Source organism: Mus caroli, unplaced genomic scaffold, assembly GCF_978045245.1.
Source record: "Mus caroli unplaced genomic scaffold, Mus_caroli_1 scaffold_14, whole genome shotgun sequence".
In the NCBI taxonomy this organism is placed as follows: Eukaryota; Metazoa; Chordata; class Mammalia; order Rodentia; family Muridae; genus Mus; species Mus caroli.
The window spans coordinates 76,849,022-76,870,312 of NW_028227269.1; the positions used below are offsets into that span (position 1 = coordinate 76,849,022).

The window sequence follows — 21,291 nt, forward strand, 5'->3', positions numbered from 1 at the left end:
TCATCTGATGTAATAGTCATCTTAGAGGCTTGCTGCTCAATAAGCTCACCCTTTCTAGTTCTTTCTGAACTCTAGCTTGCTGGTTCAACTCAGCTGTTCTGGCTCACACTTCTCTCCAAGCTGACTGATTCAATCTGGCTTCTCTCAGCTTCTCACTGAATTGCTCTGCTTGGCCTCAAACTAACCCTGGCAATTTGTTCTCATTTTTTGGCTCCTTATTCTCTGACTCCAACTGCCTCTGCTGACCTGCACTGAAGTAGTTGAACTCACTGCCCTCTTAGTTGCCTCTCTTTTCTGTGATTTTTCTCTTTTGTGTTGAGCGTCTATCTCATTCTGTCAAATATTCCTGATTCATAACTTTGTCTCCCCACTATTAGAAGTCACTTTTAAAGATGGCTGCTTCCATCTACGACTAACTTTACCTTTATTGTTTGGAACTAAAGGTGTATACTAAAGATATGTCTGTATTCCAGCCAGAAGGATAAAAGGTGTGTCAATTTGGCTGGATCACATAGACCTACAAGGTCTGTGGATGTGATCCCTTGCCAATGTAGCCATGTTGCTTGATTAAAATTCCTCTACAAGCCAGTAAGTATGTTCATGGTCTCAGCATTAGTTTCTGACTCTAGGCTTCTGCCCTTATTTTTCTGTGATGGACTGTGCTGTGGATACAAAAGATGAAGCAAACTTTTCTCCCCAAGTTAGTTTTTATCATGGTGTTTTGTCACAGTAGTAGAAACCTCAAGACAGTTGGTACAATACTTTCCACACATGAATGTGAGTCTGCATTTGTATCCCCAGACACCCATTTAAAGAGCAAGACATGGTTACAAGTGTCTGTAATTTCAGCTCCTTGGAGGCAGAGAGAAGTGCTTGCCCACTAGTGTAGCACACCTTTACCCTAGCACTTGAGAGCAGCAGCAGGTGGATCTCTTGAGTTCCTGGTCCCAGGAAAGCCAGAGCTACCCAGAGAAAGCCTGTCTCAAAAAACATAAAACAAACCAAAACAAAAAATAGGTAAGGCTGAGAGTATTAAAAGAATACACAGATATTGACCTCTGACTGCTAAATGCACATATGCATATACCACACAGATACACATACACAATGATTTTAAATGTATATAAACGTCTATATAATTTACCCAATTTGTTGTCTCATTGTATTAATCATTTTAATTATTTAGAAGATATTTAGAATAATAATAGATACTTAACATTACAATGACAGCTCCCTGTAATAATCTAACAATGGTTAAATAGGGCTGGTGACGTATCTCTGTATAGAGGTGCTAGCTACCATGTCAGTGACCTGAGTTTGATTTCTAGAACCTACATAGTGGAAAAAGAAAATGCAATCTGGCAAGTTACTCTCTGACTAGGTCATATGTGATATGTGTCTTCCCCACTCTACCCATACAAAATAAGGTGGAATAATAATATGAATAAACATTTCTCAAAAGGATAACAAATTCATGGAAAAATGCTCAGTAGCATGAACCACATGGTGGAAATATAAATGAAATATCATCTTACCACATTGGGTTTATAAAAAATAATATAACCAGGCATAATGGCACATACTTGATTTAATATCTCTTTACTTAAGATGTTGTTTATCTAATTTCTTCATTTTGTTATTCATAAATAGTGGTCACTCCGTCTAAGAATGTCCCATGGCATTCTTAGTACTCATTGTAGATCTCTCTTGTTTTGTGTGTGGTATTTGCTACTCCTTCTAAGTCTACTTAGTCTTTTGAATCAATTTTTAAGTATTTTCTGAAGTTTTTAATTCTTCTTAAAAGTATTGTGTTTCTTCTCTTCTCAACTGTTTTCCTCTCCCTGTTTGATTCCTGTATGATTAAAATTTGTTCTTTTCATCTCTTCTTTGTTCTTTTTCATTTAGACATTTGTCTGATGACTTTTTTAAGTTCAATAATGTTAGGTTTTGTAGATATGAAACCTACCAACTACTTAATTTCACATATTATACATATTATTTCTAAAATTATATAGTTTTCTTTGGTAGATTTTAATTCTCTTTTAACTTTTCCATTTTAGACTATGGTGAGAATTTTCTTTGCCTCATGTTAAATAGTTGTTTTGTTTTGTTATACTTTTTAGACTCGTATTTAAAAAGTAAATTATATCTTCTATATATTTTTTGTTTTTTCTCTTGATTGTTGTTGAAACTTTATGTTCCATCTCATACTTGTAAATTATTATATTTAAGTATTACCTATGGGGTGGTTCAGTAAATATGGACATAAAAGTGCTATTACTTTAATTCTAAATTAATCAGAGGAGAAGCCAATTGTCCTCCAAAACTCAATCGTTTGAACTGTTACAGCTTTTAGTCTGTCCACCTGGCCTCTTTCAAGAGCTGTAATGGTTTTCCTTTGCCCAAATAATCTCTTGATTTTTTTTTGTACACATATAAAAAAACATATGGTAAAAATTCTTGGAAATAAAAAAAGAAATCAACACATTGAAATTACTAGAGAAGCTATTTCTATTCTACTAGTCCATTTTATTCTTTTTATTTTCATTGGTCGCTCCTATTTCAAACAAATGTGATAGCAGGGATAGCAGTGTTATTGTCTCTTTTATATTAGGTATTGTAGTATCAGGGCTTTGCCACTGTGTATCAGTAAATTAATCTTCTAGAAGTAAGAATAGAATTTCTTCATTTTAATTCCCTTATATGTCATGTTTATATAAGGTCACTGTTTTAATTAGCTACTTGTCATTGAAATGTTAGCTTTATTGAAATACTGCTGATTATTAACATGTTTTTCTCAAGTTAAAATGCAAAAAAATTAATGCTGATATTTAGGAAAGAAATATAAAGGATAAATTTTATTTAAAATTACATTTAGCAAAAACTAACTATGATAAAACATAATCAAAAATTAATTTTTCTTTCTCCTTTTCTTGTTTAGTGAGTGATAGCTGCTTCAGGAATCTTGCAGAAGACCGCAGTGGGATAAATCTAAAAGATCTTGTCCAAGATCCTTCTTTGTGAGTATTTGTTTTCCATCACCAAGTATAATTTAAATTTTTAGTTTTGTGTTTATTTAAAAAATAGTTTTCACAGCTAATTTTAACTTTTTCTGGTAATGTTGCATATAGTGAAATCTTATGTAACATATATGTGTGTGTGTGTATATATATATATATATATATTTCATTTGTATTTATATTTATTTATATGAAAAAATTTAGCAAACTTCAGGAAAGATGGTGTCATCCTGAAAAATTGACTTTCAAAATATTCATAACTGGTAACAGCAGTGTAGAAGTAGATAGTTGTCAAAGGAATTACTTACTAATTTGATTTGTTTGTGGAGATGAATGTAAATTTGCTTACATCTATTTTAAGTTTCTTGAATATCTCATTTATGATAACTATTTATTCCTAAAAAATCTTAAATATTTGTAATAACTATATATACTTAAATGTATTAGACCACATTTAACCTTCTATATTAGAAAACTGCATACCATAGCAAGTTTGGAGTTTTGTGGCTTTTAGTATTTTTTGTTTGTTTGTTTGTTTGTTTGTTTGTTAAGATGCTTGCAAGTAGCTGGGCGTGGTGGCGCATGCCTTTAATCCCAGCACTCGAGGCAGAGGCAGGCGGATTTCTGAGTTCGAGTCCAGCCTGGTCTACAAGTGAGTTCCAGGCCAGCCAAGGCTACACAGAGAAACCCTGTCTCGAAAAACCAAAAAAAAAAAAAAAAAAAAAAGATGCTTGCAAGTCATCTATAGCCTGAGCCTGCCTCCAAATCATGATCTTCTTGCCTCTGCCTCCTAAATGTCATGGATCAAAACCCACTATGTTCCTTCCTGTTCTTTAAATTGTTATTTGTTGTTTGCATTGCATTTCAATTCCATTTCTTATAAGCATATATTTTATTATAATTCTAACATGTAATTAATTATCTCTTAATTTCATTACGTTTTTGAATTTTATGTTCATCTAACAATACGTTCAAAAAAGCATAACCCAAAGAGACAATGTCATACTATAGATTTAATGTGATAGTACCCTGAAATTATAGAGACATAGATAATGTGTCCACAACTTTACATCCATTTCGCTATAACAAATTACAGGACTACACTGAACTGGATGAACTATTATTTGAACATGGTCAAGAAGGGATGCCATGGTACAAAAGAAATATGAGAACATTCCAAACCTGGCAGGATTATTTTGTCTTGTTTCTAACTTCCATTCATGGGAGCAAAGTTTGACTTGTGGTAAGATTAAGATGAAGTGACATCTAATAGTCTCTTTTTCTCAGGGTGATTTTTGTATATCTCCATTTTGTAGGTGTTAAAAGTAAAACCAAGAAGGATTAGACACTTATTTTAGCTGATTAATGTATCTGTTTGAATAACTAATTTGTATGCATACTAAATTTCTAAATAAATAAATAAATAAATATTTTCATAGTTTGGCTTCTATTTCTGAGGAAAAATTTAATGTTATGTACTGTGCTATATATATAATTTGTCAAATTCTATTACATGATAAGGCCTTTTTAGTTTTAGTGTCTCAATTCTGTGAAAAGGCTTAAGTTTAGTTTGATGTTATATTTCCATTAATAACATATCTGTCTGTAAATTATTTTCAGTCAATTAAGAAATTATACTACATGGGAAATAATTTAACTTTTTCTGTCTTTAAATAGAGTAATACATATTGGTTTTTGTCTAATTGAATATTTTATTTATTTATGTTTCAAATGTTATCCACTTTCCCAGTTTCCCCTCTGGAAAACCCCATCCCACCCTGCTTCTATGAGGTTGCTACCCCATTCACTCACCCACTCCCACCTCCCCACCCTGGCCTTCCCCTATTCTGGGGCATTGAGCCTTGCCAGGATCAATGGTCTCCTTCCATTGATGCCAGATAAGGCCATCCTGTGCTACATATGCAGCTGGAGCCATGGGTCCTTCCATGTATATTCTTTGGATGGTGGTTTAGTCCCTGGGAGCTCTGGTTGGTTGATATTGTTGTTATTCCTTTGGGGTTGCAAACCCCTTCAGCTCTTTCAGTCCTTTCTCTAACCCCTCAATTGGGGTCCATATTTTTCAAATTGCTCTTTCTAACTCTATGAAGAATTGAGTTGGAATTTTGATGTCTGTAGATTGCTTTTTGCAAGATGGCCATTTTTACTATATTAATTCTGCCAATTCATGAGCCTGGGAGATCTTTTCATCTGCTGAGATCTTCGATTTCTTTCTTCAAAGACTTGAAGTTCAGGTCATACAGATCTTTTACTTGCTTGGTTGCACCAAAATACACACCAAGTTATTTTATATTATTTGTGACAATTGTGATGGGTGTCGTTTCCCTAATTTCTTTGTTAGCCTCTTTATCCTTTGAGTATAGGAAGGCTACCAATTTGTTTCAGTTAATTTTATATCCAGCCACTTAGCTGAAGTTGTTTATCAAGTTTAGAAGTTCTCTGGAATTTTGGGGGTAACTTAAATTTACTATCATATCATCTGCAAATAGTGATATTTTTACTTCTTCCTTTCCAATTTGTATCCCTTTGGCCTCCTTTTCTTATCTAATTGCTCTGGCTAGGACTTCCAGTACTATATTGAATAGGTAGGTAGAGAGTGGGCAGCCTTGACTAGTCCCTGATTTTAAGTGGGATTGTTTCAAGTTTCTCTCCATTTAGTTTTATGTTGGCTAGTGTTTTGCTGTATATTGCTTTTACTATATTTAGTTATGGGCCTTGAATTCCTGATCTTTCCAAGACTTTTATCCTGAAGGGGTGTTGAATTTTGTCAAGTGCTTTTTCAGCATATGATGAAATGATCATGTGGGGTTGTCTTTGTTTGTTTGTTTGTTTGTTTTTGGGGGGGAGGTGAGTTTGTTTATATAGTGGATTACGTTAATGAATTTCTGTATATTGAACTATCCATGCACTCGTGAGATGAAGCCTACTTGATAATGTTGGATGATCATTTTGATGTGTTCTTGAATTCGGTTTGCGAGAATTTTATTGAGTAATTTTACATCAATATTTGTAAGTAAAATTGGTCTGAAGTTCTGTTTCTTTGTTGGGTCTTTTTGTTTTAGGTATGATTATAATTTTGGTTTTATAGAATGAATTGTGTTGTGTTCCTTCTGTTTCTATTTTGTGGAATAGTTTGAAGAGTATTGGTATTAGGTCTTCTTAAAGGTCTGATAGAATTCTGCACTAAACCCCTCTGGTCTTGGGCTTTTTTTGGTTGGAAGGCTTTTAATGATTACTTCTATTTCTTTAGGGGTTATGGGACTGTTTAGATGGTTTATCTGATCCTTATTTAACTTTGGTACCTGGTATCTGTCTAGATAATTATCCATTTCATCCAGATTTTCCAATTTTGTTGAATATAGCCTTTTATAATATGATCCATTTTTTAAAAATTGGAGTTTCTTCATTTTCTGTTATTATGTCTGCCTTTTCATTTCTGATTTTGTTAATTTGGATTCTGAATCTGTGCCCTTTGGTTAGTCTGGCTAAGGGTTTGTCTATCTTGTTGATGATTCTCAAAGAACCAGTTCCTGGTTTTGCTGATTCTTTGTATATTTCTTTTTGTTTCTACTTGGTTGATTTCATCCCTGAGTTTGATTATTTCCTGCCATCTACTCCTCTTGGGTGTATTTGCTTCTTTTTGTTCTGCAGCTTTCAGGTGTGCTGTTAAGCTGCTAGTGTATGCTCTCTCCAGTTTCTCTTTGGAGGCACTCAGAGCTATGAGTTTTCCTCTTGGCACTGCTTTCTTTGTATCCCATAAGTTTGGGTATGCTGTGCCTTCATTTTTATTAAATTCTAAATTGTCTTTAATTTTTTCTTAATTTCTTCCTTGACTAAGTTATCTATCATTGAGTAGAGCATTGTGCAGCATCCCTGTGTATGTGGGATTTCTGTTGATTTTGTTGCTATTGAAGACCAGCCTTAATCCATGGTGATCTGATAGGAGGCATGGGATTATTTCAATCTTCTTATCCCTATTGAGGCTTTATTGGTGATCCATTATATGGTCAGTTTTGAAGAAGGTACCATGAGGTGCTGAGAAGAAGGTATATTCTTTTGTTTTAGGATAAAGTATTCTATAGATATCTGTTAAGTACATTTGGTTCATAATTTCTGTTAGTTTCACTGTGTCTCTCTTTAGTTTTTGTTTCCATGATCTGTCCATTGATGAGAGTGCGGTGTTGAAGTCTCCCACTATTATTGTGTGAGGCACAATGTGCGTTTTGAGATTTAGTAAAGTTTCTTTTATGAATGTGGGGTACCCTAATATTTGTGGCATAAATGTTCAGAATTGAGAGTTCTTCTTGGTAGATTTTTTCCTTTGATGCGTATGACTTATCATTTTGATGACTTTTGGTTGCAAGTCCTTTTTATCTGATTTTAGAGTGGCTACTCCAGCTTGTTTTGGGGGACCCTTTGTTTGGATTTTTTTTTTCCAGCCGTATACTCTGAAGTAGTGTCTGTCTTTGACACTGAGGTGCATTTCCTGTATGCAGCAAAATGCTGGGTCCTGTTTACATATCCAGTCTCTTTGTCTATGTCTTTTTACTGGGGAATTGAGGCCATTGATGTTTAGAGATATTAAGGAATAGTGATTGTTGCTTCCTGATATTTTTGTTGTTATAGGTGGAATTTTTGTTGTTAGAGTTGGGATTCTGTTCTTGTAGCCATCTTCTTTTAGGTTTGTTAAAGGATTACTTTCTTGCTTTTTCTAGGGTATAATTTCCCTCCTTGTGTTTGAGTTTTCCCATTATTATCCTTTGTAGGGCTGGATTTGTGGAAAGATAATGTGTAAATTTGGTTTTGTCATGGAATATCTTGACTTCTCTATCTATGGTAATTAAGAGTTTGCTGGTTATAGTAGTTTGGGCTGGCACTTATGTTCTCTTAGGGTCCGTATGAATTCTGCCCTGGATCTTCTAGCTTTCATAGTTTCTGGTGAGAAGTCTTGTGTAATTCTGATAGGTCTTCCTTTATATGCTACTTGACGTTTTTCTCTTCCTGCTTTTAATATTCTTTCTTTGTTTAGTGCATTTGGTGTTTTGATTATTATGTGACAGGAATAATTTCTTTTCTGGTCCAATCTATTTGGCATTCTGTAGGCTTCTTCTTGTATGTTCATGTGCATCTCTTCCTTTAGGTTAGGGAAGTTTTCTTTTATATATTTGTTGAAGATATTTACTGGCCCTTTGAGTTTGGAGTCTTCACTCTTTTCTATAACTATTATCCTTAGGTTTAGTCTTCTCATTGTGTCCTGGATTTCCTGGATGTTTTGAGTTAGGAGCTTCTTGGATTTTTCATTTTCTTTGACTGTTGTGTCAATGTGTTCTATGGTATCTTCTGCACCTGAGATTCTCTCTTCTATCTCTTGTATTCTGTTGGTGATGCTTGGGTCTATGACTCCTGATCTCTTTCCTAGGTTTTCTAACTCCAGGGTTGTCTACCTATATGATTTCTTTATTGTTCCTATTTGCATTTTTGGATCCTGAATGATTTTGTTCAATTCCTTCACCTGTTTGTTGTGTTTTCTTGTAATTCTTTAAGGGATTTTTGTGTTTCCTCTTTAAGGTCTTCTATCTGTTTACCTGTGTTCTCCTGTGTTTTTTTAAGGGAGTTATTTATGTCCTCTATCATCATCATGAGATGTGATTTTAAGTCAGAGTCTTGCTTTTCTGGTATGTTGGGGTAACCAGGGTTGGCTGTGGTTGGAGAACTGGGTTCTGACCCCAAGTAGCCTTTTAAGTTCTCCTTACGTTCTTGCGCTTGCCTTTCGCCATCTGGTTATCTCTTGTGTTAGCTGGTCTTGCTGTCTCTGACTGTGGCTGGTTCATCCTGCAAGCCTGTGTGTCAGCATTCCTGGAAGACCAGTTCTCTCCGGGAGGAATTTAGATATGGAGAGCTGTGGTACATGTTCAGCTCTGGGGTGCAGAGAGAAACCAGAAGGATTCTGTCCATACCTGATCCTGTGTTCTGATGACTCTGGGAGCATCCCTCTTGGACCAGGAATTTGAAAGAGAAGTGGTGGTCTTACCTGTGCTCACAAGTGTGTAGGCACTCCTGGGATATCAACTCTTTCCTGGTGGTATTTGTGTATGTAGCTCTGTGGCACAGGATCAGCTCTGGGTGCAGATAGAAACAGGAAGACTCCTGTCCCAGGCAAGTTCCTGTGTCCTGAGGGTTCCGGGCAGGTTCGTCTGAGCAGCAGTGGTGGTTCTACCTTTGTTCACAGACCTGTCCACACTTCTGGGAGGATTATTCTCTCCTGGTGCTGTTTGGGTGTGGAGCTCTGTGGCAGAAGACCAGCTCCAGGCACAGACAGAAATAGGAAGACTCTTGTCCCCTTCATTTCCTCAGTTCCTGTGTCCTGAAGGTTTTGGGCAGGTTCCTCCTAGTAGCAGTGGTGGTCCTACCTGGGCTCACAGGCTTGTGGGCACTCCTGGGAGTCTCAGTCTCTCTCTCTCTCTCTCTCTCTCTCTCTCTCTCTCTCTCTCTCTCTCTCTCTCTCTCTCTCTCTCTTTCTCTCTCTCAGCACTATTTGGGTATGGAACCCTGTTCATGTATACTCTTTGGTTGGTGGTTTAGTCCCTGTAAACTCTGGGGTTACTGGTTGGTTCATATTGTCCCTCCTATGGGGCTACAAACCCCTTCAGCTCCTTCAGTCCTTTCTCTGACTCCTCCATTGGGGCCCCTGTGTTCAATCCAATGGTTGGCTGAAAGCATCCACCTCCGTATTTGTCAGGCACTGGCAGAGCTTCTGGGCTAACATCCCTTTATCAGTGAGTACATACCATGTGTGTTCTCTGTCAGTTGCATTCTTTATATAGCTTAATTTATTTTTACTTCCAAACAGTTGTAACTGTACACTGTGCTTGAGACAAAACAGTTATCCCATTTGTGTTTTGAACTTCTTTTATAAATCTTTAGAAATTTATGTATTTATTTCATATGCATTTTTGCCTGCATATATATCTGTATATCATTTAAGTGAGGTACCTGTGGAGGGCACAACATACTAATTATATATATTTTGATCTTACATATTATGAATGATTCAATGTTAAGTTTATGTTAAACAAAAATTAGACAAAATACTTGTATTTCTCTGTATATATCTCTTAAACATGAAAAATGGTGTTTGCTTATATATTCATGAGTTTTACCAATTTTGGTGGTAAGTTTGTTCTTTTGGTATTTCTAGAACACTGCCTTGTCCCCCTGAGTATACTTGTCATCTCACTGTAGCCTCACTGATTAAATGATATTTTGGTCCCTTTGGATCATGACATTAAATATGAAGGAAAGACAGGATTGCTTTCTGGGAAGCAATCATCTCTAAATATAAACTGTGCTTATGTGCTGGTATTAAGACAGGTTGCTATGGTGAATTGAATTTCTTAAAACTGTCAGTCAGCAGAGGGTAAACAGTATCTTCTGAAGTAGTTATTCCCCATGAAGCTGGACATTCTCACACTGCATACTCATAAAGCTTAAAATTTAGTTACCATGTTTAATGAATTATTTAGGAAATTTCAAAGTATCTTTAAAGTGTTTATTATATGAAATAGAAGAGTTTTGTCTTTTATATTTTTGTTTTACTGTAGACAGTTTTTTTTAATATTAATGTTTTTCTAGCACCAACATTAAACATTACTGAGTTTTCACTTTGCTACCCACAGTTTTGTTAATTCTGAAAACTTACTACAGCTGTCTTGCTCTTGGTCATTTTAAAATTTTTTAAAAATTCTTTTATAATTTGGTTTGATTTGCATGAGTGTTTGTATGCATTGTACATGTATGTGCCATATATATGTGTGCTGTTCATGGAAACCAGAAGAGGATGTTGGTTCCCTTGTTGCTGGAGTTGTAGTTGGCTATGGGCTATTTTGTGGGATCTGGGGCTCAAACTTGAATTAGCAAACAAGTGCTAACTTTTTTTAAAAATCAGTATAAGAAGGTAAACTGGTTTATTTATTTTTTATTTGTATAACTAGTCATAAAGCCTTGCTCAAACTTTATTTCTGCCCATAACTACATTTTTAAAAAATTTTTGTGAGTTTTTTCTCTTATAATTACTTATTTTTATTGGCTATTTTATTTATTTATATTTCAAATGTTATCCCCTTTCCTGGTTTCCCCTCTGGAAAACCCCTATCTGATCTCCCTCCCCTGCTTCTATGAGAGTGCTCCCCTACTCACCCACCCACTCCCACCTCCCCCCATTGGTATTCCCCTATGCTGGGCCATCTAACCTTCAATGCACCAAGGGCCTCTCCTCCCATTGATACCAGATAAGGCCATCCTCTCCTACATATGCAGCTGGAGCCTTGGGTCCCTCCATGTGTACTCTTTAGTTGGAGTTTAGTCCCTGGGAGCTCTGGGGGTGGGGACTCTGATTGGTTGACAATGTTGTTATTCCTATGGGGTTGCAAACCCCTTCTGCTCCTTCAGTCCTTTCTCTAACCCCTCAATTGGGGACCCAATTCTCAGTCCAATGGCTGGCTATTAGCATCTACCTCTGTATTTGTCAGGCTCTGGCAGAGCCTCTCAGAAGACAGCTACATCAGGCTCCTGTCAGCAAGCACCTCTTGGCATCCACAGTAGTGTCTGGGTTTGGTATATGTATATGGGATGGATCCCCAGGTGGGACAGACTCTGGATGACCTTTCCTTCAGTCTCTGCTCCACACTTGTCTGCGTATTTCCTCCCTTGAGTATTTTGTTCCCCCTTCTTTTTTTATTGAAAAAAAATTTAAATTAGGTATTTATTTCATTTACATTTCCAATGGTATCCCAAAAGTCCCCCACCTTCTCCCCCACCTACCCCCCACCCACCCACTCCCACTTCTTGGCCCTGGCATTCCCCTGTACTGAGGAATATAAAGTTTGCACGACCAATGGGCCTCTCTTTCCAGTGATGGCCTACTAGGCCATCTTCTGATACATATGAAGCTAGAGACACGAGCTCCGGGGGTTACTGGTTAGTTCATATTGTTCTTCCACCTATAGGGTTGCAGATCCCTTTAGCTCCTTGGGAGCTTTCTCTAGCTCCTCCATTGGGGGCCCTGTGATCCATCCAATAGATGACTGTGAGCATCCAGTTCTGTGTTTGTTAGGCCCTGGAATAGTCTCACAAGAGAAGCTGCATCTGGGTCCATTCAGCAAAATCTTGCTAGTGTATGCAATGGTGCCAGCTTTGGAAACTGATTATGGGATGGATCCCCAGATATGGCAGTCTCTAGATGGTTTATCCTTTCCTCTCAGCTCCAAACTTTGTCTCTGTAACTCCTTCCATGGCTGTTTTGTTCCCATTTCTAAGAAGGGGCAAAGTGTCCACACTTTGGTCTTCGTTTTTCTTGAGTTTCATGTGTTTTGCAAATTGTATCTTATATCTTGGGTATTCTAAGTTTCTGGGCTAATATCCACTTATCAGTGAGTACATATTGTGTGAGTTCTTTTGGGATTGGGTTACCTCACTCAGGATGATGCCCTCCAGGTCCATCCATTTGCCTAGGAATTTCATAAATTCATTCTTTTTAATAGCTGAGTAGTACTCCATTGTGTAAATGTACCACATTTTCTGTATCCATTCCTCTGTTGAGGGGCATCTGGGTTCTTTCCAGCTTCTGGCTATTATAAATAAGGCTGCTATGAACATAGTGGAGCATGTGTCATTCTTACCGGTTGGAACATCTTCTGGTATAGCAACAGACAAGTAGACCAATGGAATAGAATTGAAGACCCAGAAATGAACCCACACACCTATGGTCACTTGATCTTTGACAAGGGAGCTAAAACCATCCAGTGGAAAAAAGACAGCATTTTCTTTTTTTTTTTTTAATTTATTTTTTTATTAGGTATTTTCCTCGTTTACATTTTCAATGCTATCCCAAAAGTCCCCCATACCCACCCTCCCAATCCCCTACCCACCCACTCCCCCTTTTTGGCCCTGGGGTTCCCCTGTACTGGGGCATATAAAGTTTGCAAGTCCAATGGGCCTCTCTTTCCATTGATAGCCGACTAGACCATCTTTCGATACATATGCAGCTAGAGACAAGAGCTCCCGGGTTCTGGTTAGTACATCATGTTGTTCCAACAATAGGGTTGCAGATCCCTTTAGCTCCTTGGGTACTTTCTCTAGCTTCTCCATTGGGAGCCCTGTGATACATCCAATAGCTGACTGTGAACATCCACTCCTGTGTTTGCTAGGCCCCGGCATCGTCTCACAAGAGACTATATTTGGGTCCTTTCAGCAAAATCTTGCTAGTGTATGCAATGGTGTCAGCGTTTAGAAGCTGCTTATGGGATGGATCCCTGGATACGGCAGTCTCTAAATGGTCCATCCTTTCATCACAGCTACGAACTTTGTCTCTGTAACTCCTTCCCTGGGTGTTTTGTTCCCAATTCTAAGAAGGTGCACAGTGTCCACACTTTGGTCTTCATTCTTCTTGAGTTTCATGCGTTTAGCAAATTGTATCTCATATCTTGGGTATCCTAAGTTTTAGGCTAATATCCACTTATCAGTGAATACATATTGTGTGAGTTCTTTTGTGATTGTGTTACTTCACTCAAGATGATGCCCTCCAGGTCCATCCATTTGGCTAGGAATTTCATAAATTCATTCTTTTTAATAGCTGAGTAGTACTCCATTGTGTAAATGTACCATAATTTCTGTATCCATTCCTCTGTTGAGGGACATCTGGGTTCTTTCCAGCTTCTGGCTATTATAAATAGGGCTGCTATGAACATAGTGGAGCATGTGTCCTTTTTACCGGTTGGGACATCTTCTGGATATATGCCCAGGAGAGGTATTGCTGGATCCTCCGGTAGTACTATGTCCAATTTTCTGAGGAACCGCCAAACTGCAGTGATGGCCGACTAGGCCATCTTTTGATACATATGCAGCTAGAGACAAGAGCTCCGGAGTACTGGTTATTTCATATTGTTGTTCCACCTATAGGGTTGCAGTTCCCTTTAGCTCCTTGGGTAATTTCTCTAGCTCCTCCATTGGGGGCCGTGTGATCCATCCAGTAGCTGACTGTGAGCATCCACTTCTGTGTTTGCTAGGCCCCGGCATAGTCTCACAAGAGACAGCTATATCTGGGTCCTTTCAGCAAAATCTTGCTAGTGTGTGCAATGGTGTGAACGTTTGGAAGCTGATTATGGGATGGATCCCTGCGTATGGCAATCACTAGATGGTCTATCCTTTCGTCACAGCTCCAAATTTTGTCTCTGTAACTCCTTCCATGGGTGTTTTGTTCCCATTTCAAAGAAGGGGCAAAGTGTCCACACTTTGGTCTTTGTTCTTCTTGAATTTCATGCGTTTAGCAAATTGTATCTTATATCTTGGGTATCCTAAGTTTCTGGGCTAATATCCACTTATCAGTCAGTACATATTGTGCGATTCCTTTGTGATTGGGTTACCTCACTCAGGATGATGCCCTCCAGGTCCATTCATTTGCCTAGGAATTTCATAAATTCATTTTTTAATAGCTGAGTAGTACTCCATTGTGTAAATGTACCACATTTTCTGTATCCATTCCTCTGTTGAGGGGCATCTGGGTTCTTTCCAGCTTCTGGCTATTATAAATAACGCTGCTATGAACATAGTGGAGCATGTGTACTTCTTAGCAGTTGGTACATCTTCTGGATATATGCCCAAGAGAGGTATTGCAGGATCCTCCTGTAATACTATGTCCAGTTTTCTGAGGAACTGCCAGACTGATTTCCAGAGTGGTTGTTCAAGCATGCAATCCCACCAACAATGGAGGAGTGTTCCTCTTTCTCCACATCCTCGCCAGCATCTGCTGTCACTCGAATTTTTGATCTTACCCATTCTGACTGGAGTGAAGTGGAATCTCAGGGTTGTTTTGATTTGCATTTCCCTGATGATTAAGGATGTTGAACATTTTTTCAGGTGCTTCTCAGCCAATAGGTATTCCTCAGGTGAGAATTCTTTGTTCAGCTCTGAGCCCCATTTTTTAATGGGGTTATTTGATTTTCTGGAGTCCACCTTCTTGAGTTCTTTATATATATATTGAATATTAGTCCCCTATCCGATTTGGGATAGGTACATATCCTTTCCCAATCTGTTGGTGGCCTTTTTGTCTTATTGACGGTGTCTTTTGCCTTGCAGATGCTTTGCAATTTTATGAGGTCCCATTTATCGATTCTCGATCTTACAGCACAAGCCATTGTGTTCTATTCAGGAATTTTTCCCCTGTACCCATATCTTCGAGGCTTTTCCCTACTTTCTCCTCTATAAATTTCAGTGTCTCTGGTTTATTTGGAGTTCCTTAATCCACTTAGATTTGACCTTAGTACAATGAGATAGTAATGAATCAATTCGCAATCTTCTACATGATAACAGCCAGTTGTGCCAGCACCATTTGTTGAAAATGCTGTCTTTTTTCCACTGGATGGTTTTAGCTCCCTTGTCAAAGATCAAGTGACCATAGGTGTGTGGGTTCATTTCTGGGTCTTCAATTCTGTTTCATTGGTCTACTTGTCTGTCACTATACCAATACCATGCAGTTTTTATCACAATTGCTCTGTAGTACAGCTTTAGGTCCGGCATGGTGATTCCACCAGAGGTTCTTTTATCCTTGAGAAGAGTTTTTGCTATCCTAGGTTTTTTGTGGGTCCTCAGGTAGTACTGTGTCCAATTTTCTGAGGAACCTCCAGTCTGATTTCCTCAGTGGTTGTACCAGCTTGCAATCATACCAGCAATGGAGGAGTGTCCCTTTTTCTCCACATCCTTGCTAGCATGTACAGATTCAATGAAATCCCCATCAAAATTCCAACACAATTCTTCATAGAGTTAGAAAGAGCAAGTTGAAATTCATTTGGAATAACAAAAAACTCAGGATAGGGAAAACTATTCTCAACAATAAAAGAACTTCTGGGGTAATCACCATACCTTCTATCAAGCTATATTACAGAGCAATAGTGATAAAAACTGCATGGTATTGGTACAGATACAGGCAAGTAGATCAATGGAACATAAATTGAAGACCCAGAAATGAACTCACATACCTATGGTCACTTTATCTTTGACAAGGGAGCTAAAACCATCCAGTGGGGGAAAAAAAGACAGCATTTTCAACAAATGGTATTGGTTCAACTGGTGTTCAGCTTGCAGAAGAATGCAAATTGATCCATTTTTATCTCCTTGTACAAAGTTCAAGTCCAAGTGGTTCAAGGACCCCCACATAAAACCAAATACACTGAGACTAATAGACAAGAAAGTAGAGAAGGGCCTTGAACACATGGGCACAGGGGAAAATTTCCTGAATAGAACACCAATGGCTTATGCTCTAAGATTAACAAATAGACAAATGGAACCTCATAAAATTGCAAAGCTTCTGTAAGGCATAGGACACAGTCAATAGGGAGGAGGGGTTGAGTGGGTTGGTGGGGCATACCCTCATAGAAGCAGGACAGGAGGGATGGGATAGGGAGTTTGGTGGGGGGATCGGAAAAGGGGATAACATTTGAAATTTATATAAATAAATTATCCAATAATAAAAAGAGAGAAAAAAGAGTTGTACAATAAATCATTTTCTGCTAGTTACCTTAAGAATGATTTATATATTGAGAAAAATTGTATTTTGAAGCTGGTGAGATGCTTCAGTGAATAAATCTTCCTACTGCCAAGCTTGATGGCCTAACTTTGACTCTTAGGTCCCAAAATCATGGAAGGAGAGAATTAACTCCTGTTACTTTTGCTGTGATCTCTATATATTCTGTGGCATGTGGGAGCATACAAATAATATAATAAAACAATTAAAAGAATTGTTAAACTAGAACAGTTTGTCTATAACACAGGGATCTTCCAGCCTCTGCCTCCTCAGTGCTGGGATAAAAGGGGTATACCATCACCTCCAACTCATTATTTCTGGCTATTCAATAAATTATTCCTTTGTTTAATCAGTTTGATTCAGTCAAGTAGACGTCATAATACTCACTCATAAAAAGTAGTTTAGATGAGGTATGGATATCAGTACTATATAAACGAACTCAACGAAAAATCCACATAATCATCACAGTAGATGCTGAAAAGGCCTTTGATAAAATATAACACTCCATTATATTAAAAGTCTTGGAGAGAGGGCTGAAGAAATGGTTTAGTGGTTTAGAGCACTGACTGCTCTTCCAGAGGTCCTGAGTTCAATTCCCAGAAACCACATGGTGGCTCACAACCATCTGTAATGAGATCTGATGCCCTCTTCTGATGTGTCTGAAGAGAGCAATGGTAAGAGAGCTTTTGGTAAGATGGACATTTTACTTCAGATTCAATGCAATTCCCACCAAAATATCAGTTGTATTCTTCACAGAGATAGAAACACTACTTCTCAACTTCATTTGGAATAACAAAAAAACCAGAATAGCAAAAACAATTCTCAACCATAAAAGAAATTCTGGGGAAATCACCATCCCTTACCCCAAAGCAATATTGATAAAAGCTGCATGGTGTTGGTACAGAGACAGACATGTCAATCAATGGAATAGAATTGAAGACTCTAGAAATAAACCCACATACCTATGGACACTTGGTCTTTGACAGTGAAGCTAAAACCATACAGTGGTAATATGAAAGCATCTTCAAATATGGTACCTGTCTAACTGGCAGTCTGCATGTAGAAGAATACAAGTTGATTCATATTTATATGCTTGTATAAAACTCAAGTCCAAGTGGACCAAGGACCTCCACATAAAATTAGATATACTGAATCTAATAGAAGAGAAAGTGGAAAATAACCTTGAACACATTGGCACAGGGTAAAATTTCCTGAACAGAACAACCAGTGGCTCAAACTGTAAGATCAAAGTATTGGCAAATGGTACCTCATGAAACTGAAAAGCTTCCGTAAGGCAAAGGACACAGTCAATAGGACAAAAGTGCTCTACAGACTGGGAAAAGATACATCAGATAAAGGGCTAATATCCAAAAGTATAAATAACTCAAAAAATTAGACTCCAGATAATACCTCTATTAAAAATTGAGTTAACAGAGCTAAACAGAATTTTCAACTGAGGAATCTCAAATGGCTGAGAAGCACCTAAGGATGTGCAACATCCTTAGTCATCAGGGAAATGGAAATCAAAACTCAGAGATTCCACCTTAAACCAATCAGAATGGTTAAGATCAAAATCTCAGGCAACAGCAGATGCTGGTGAGGATGTGGAGAAAGAGGATCACTGCTTCATTGCTGGTGGGATTGCAAAGTGGTACAACCACTCTGGAAATCAATCTGGCTGTTCCTCAGAAAACTGCAAATAGTTCTACCTAAAGACGCAGTTATACCATTCCTGTGCATATACTCAAAAGATGCTTCACCATATCACAAAAACACATGTTCCTCATTGTTCATACCAGCCTTATTTATGTTAGTTAGAAGCTAGAAACAACCCAGATGTCAGACACACAAAATATGGATACAGAAAATCTGGCACATCATACACATTGTATACACCTATACAATGGAATACTGCTCAGCTATTAAATATAAGGACATCATGAATTTTGCAGGGAAATGGATGGAACTAGAAAATATCATCCTAAGTGAGGTAACCAGACCTAAAGGACACACATGGTATCTACTCAGTGACACATGGATATTAGCCCAAAAGTTTAGAATACCCATGATACTACTCATAGACCACATGAAGCTTAAGAAAGAAGGCCTAAGTGTGGATGCTTCAATTCACTTACAAGTGGGAATAAAATGATCATGGGACACAGAGGGAGGGAGGGTACTGGGTGAGAGATGGGAGGGACAGGGAAAAAGAGGGGGCAGTATCATGTATGGGTGGAGAAAGTAGAGAAGTCCAGAGGTCCAGGAGAATAGACATATGCAGCAGTGTGTGGCGGGGTGTGGAGGGGACTACCAAAAAGTCCCTGACACCCGGAATGTGAGAGGCACCTAGGACCCAGTTGGGATGACATTAGCTGAAATACCCAACAGTGGGGAGATGGAACCTGAAGAGATCGCCTCTAGTAGCTAGAAATGGCCCCAAGTTGAGGAATAGGGCCACCCACCCATCTGAAATTTTTTGACCCAGAATTGTTCCTGTCTCAAGGAAGTGCAGGGACAAAAAATGGAGCAGAAACTGAAGGAAAGGACATTCAGAGATTGCCCCAACTTGGGGTCCATCCTATGTGCAGACACCAAGACACTATTGCTGATGCCAAGATATGTTTGTAGACAGGAGCCTGGCATGGCTGTCTTCTGAGAGGCTCTGCCAGCACCTGACTGAGACTGATACAGATACTTACAGCCAACCACTGGTCTGAGTCTGGGAACTCCAATGGAAAAGTTAGGGAAAGAATGGAAGGAGCTGAAGGGAATTGCAATCCCATAGATTGGCAATATGTTGGGGGGCCTTTGTAGTGGGGACTGGGAAAGGGAGCAATATTTGAAATGTAAATAAGTAAAATAAGTTAATAAAAAATAAAAATTAAAAAATAATTTACTGTATTATCGTTGTGTCTCTTAAGGCCTAGGCAACTATTACCTTTCTAACCTGACATTTCTTGTTACTAATACTAAAAGGAAACTTTCTCATATTTTGTTATTGCTGTTACTAGAATGTTCTGAGCTTTGATGTTCTTGGAAACCAGTCACAACAGAATCTTGCGCGCGTCCGACTCAACCAGCAAGAACGACGCTGCAACAGGATCCTTCTGCACAAGTTTATTGGGAGAGCTTGATTGTAGAGGCGAATAGACCCCAAGCCCAGCACTGGTGCTGCTTTATATAGGCCTAGGAGAGGCGTGTCTCACACCCGAATTGGTTGTGCTTGGTTGATGCTTACCACCTCATTTGCATGCCTACATCTGATTGGTTAATTTCTCTCTCATCTGATTGGTTAACTTCTCTCTCATCTGATTGGTTAACTTTTCTCTCATCTGATTGGTCAACTTCTCTCTCATCTGATTGGCTAATTTTGGTTAATTCTCAAAACCTCATCTTGGCAAAAAAAACTTTTCTGCCTATGTATGCGTGGTGGCCAGCAGAAGCCTGTGCCACTCTGCAATGGCACATGTGGCTTCCCACAACAGAAGTCAGTTAGAACTGCTTTATATAGTTAGCCACAATAAGCTTGGCTCCAAACCAACCAACCACCCAGCAGTTCTTCCTGTACCTGTTTATAACCATTCATGGTATTTGCTTTAAAAACTGCCCCTGGGATATACCCCAACAGAAGAGAGACAATGGCACCACTTTATGAAATGAACTTCCATTTTGAATAGGGGTCTAGTAAATTTCAAGTTCCCAAGACTTTCCTGGGAACTGATATCCTACTTGGCAGAAAAGGATATTTAAGCAGGTAACTGACATCCTGGTTGGCAAGTTAAGACATGAATATTAGTCAAGGTAAGTCTTCCACCACAGTTGAATTCCCCAACCAATTGGAGCAGGATACATATAGAATAAAGACATATTCCTAAGGAAATCCCCTATCCCTAAATCCTGATTGGTAGAATAACTTGGCACAGATGTTTATGGATTTTAGGCTTAAAAAGCCCTAAGGATCTTGACTCAATGCCACTGTTTATCTCCAGAGTCTGGATCATGGCCCTGATCCACCAGTTCTGGGGTGCTTGCTCTGTAAACTTCCCATTTGACTGAGATCAGTCTTCCTATGGTTTGTGAGGGAACTCCTGGACACCAACACTTGCTAATTATGTCTTTTGACTATGGAGCCTTGCTAATTTTTTCTTTAATTGGTATCTTTTAATTTTTTGAATGGTTTTAATTTTTATTGATATGTAAATTTAAAATATACAATTCACCCATTTAAATTGTTTCTTCGGGATTTTCTTTTTTTTTAATTTTTAATATTTTTATTACATATTTTCCTCAGTTACATTTCCAATGCTATCCCAAAAGTCCCCCATAGCGCCCCCCACTTCCCTACCCACCCATTCCCATTCTTTTGGCCCTGGCATTCCCCTATATTGGGGCATATAAAGTTTGCAAGTCCAATGGGCCTCTCTTTCCAGTGATGGCCGACTAGGCCATCTTTCGATACATATGCAGCTAGAGACAAGAGCTCCGGGGTTCTGGTTAGTACATCATGTTGTTCCAACAATAGGGTTGCAGATCCCTTTAGCTCCTTGGGTACTTTCTCTAGCTTCTCCATTGGGAGCCCTGTGATACATCCAATAGCTGACTGTGAACATCCACTCCTGTGTTTGCTAGGCCCCGGCATCGTCTCACAAGAGACAGCTATATTTGGGTCCTTTCAGC

At 38.4% G+C, this 21,291-nt stretch overlaps 1 protein-coding gene across 16 annotated transcripts in view; it reads left to right on the top strand.

The window, feature by feature from the left end:
* Window positions 1-21,291, top strand: part of Gphn (gephyrin) — a 460,638-nt gene that overhangs the window by 116,687 nt on the left and 322,660 nt on the right. For all 16 annotated transcript variants that reach the window (XM_029484276.2, XM_085830493.1, XM_029484278.2 and 13 more), the window contains exon 2: window positions 2,942-3,020. In XM_029484276.2, the coding sequence (XP_029340136.1) occupies window positions 2,942-3,020 (79 nt within the window). The remainder of the gene's footprint in view (window positions 1-2,941; window positions 3,021-21,291) is intronic.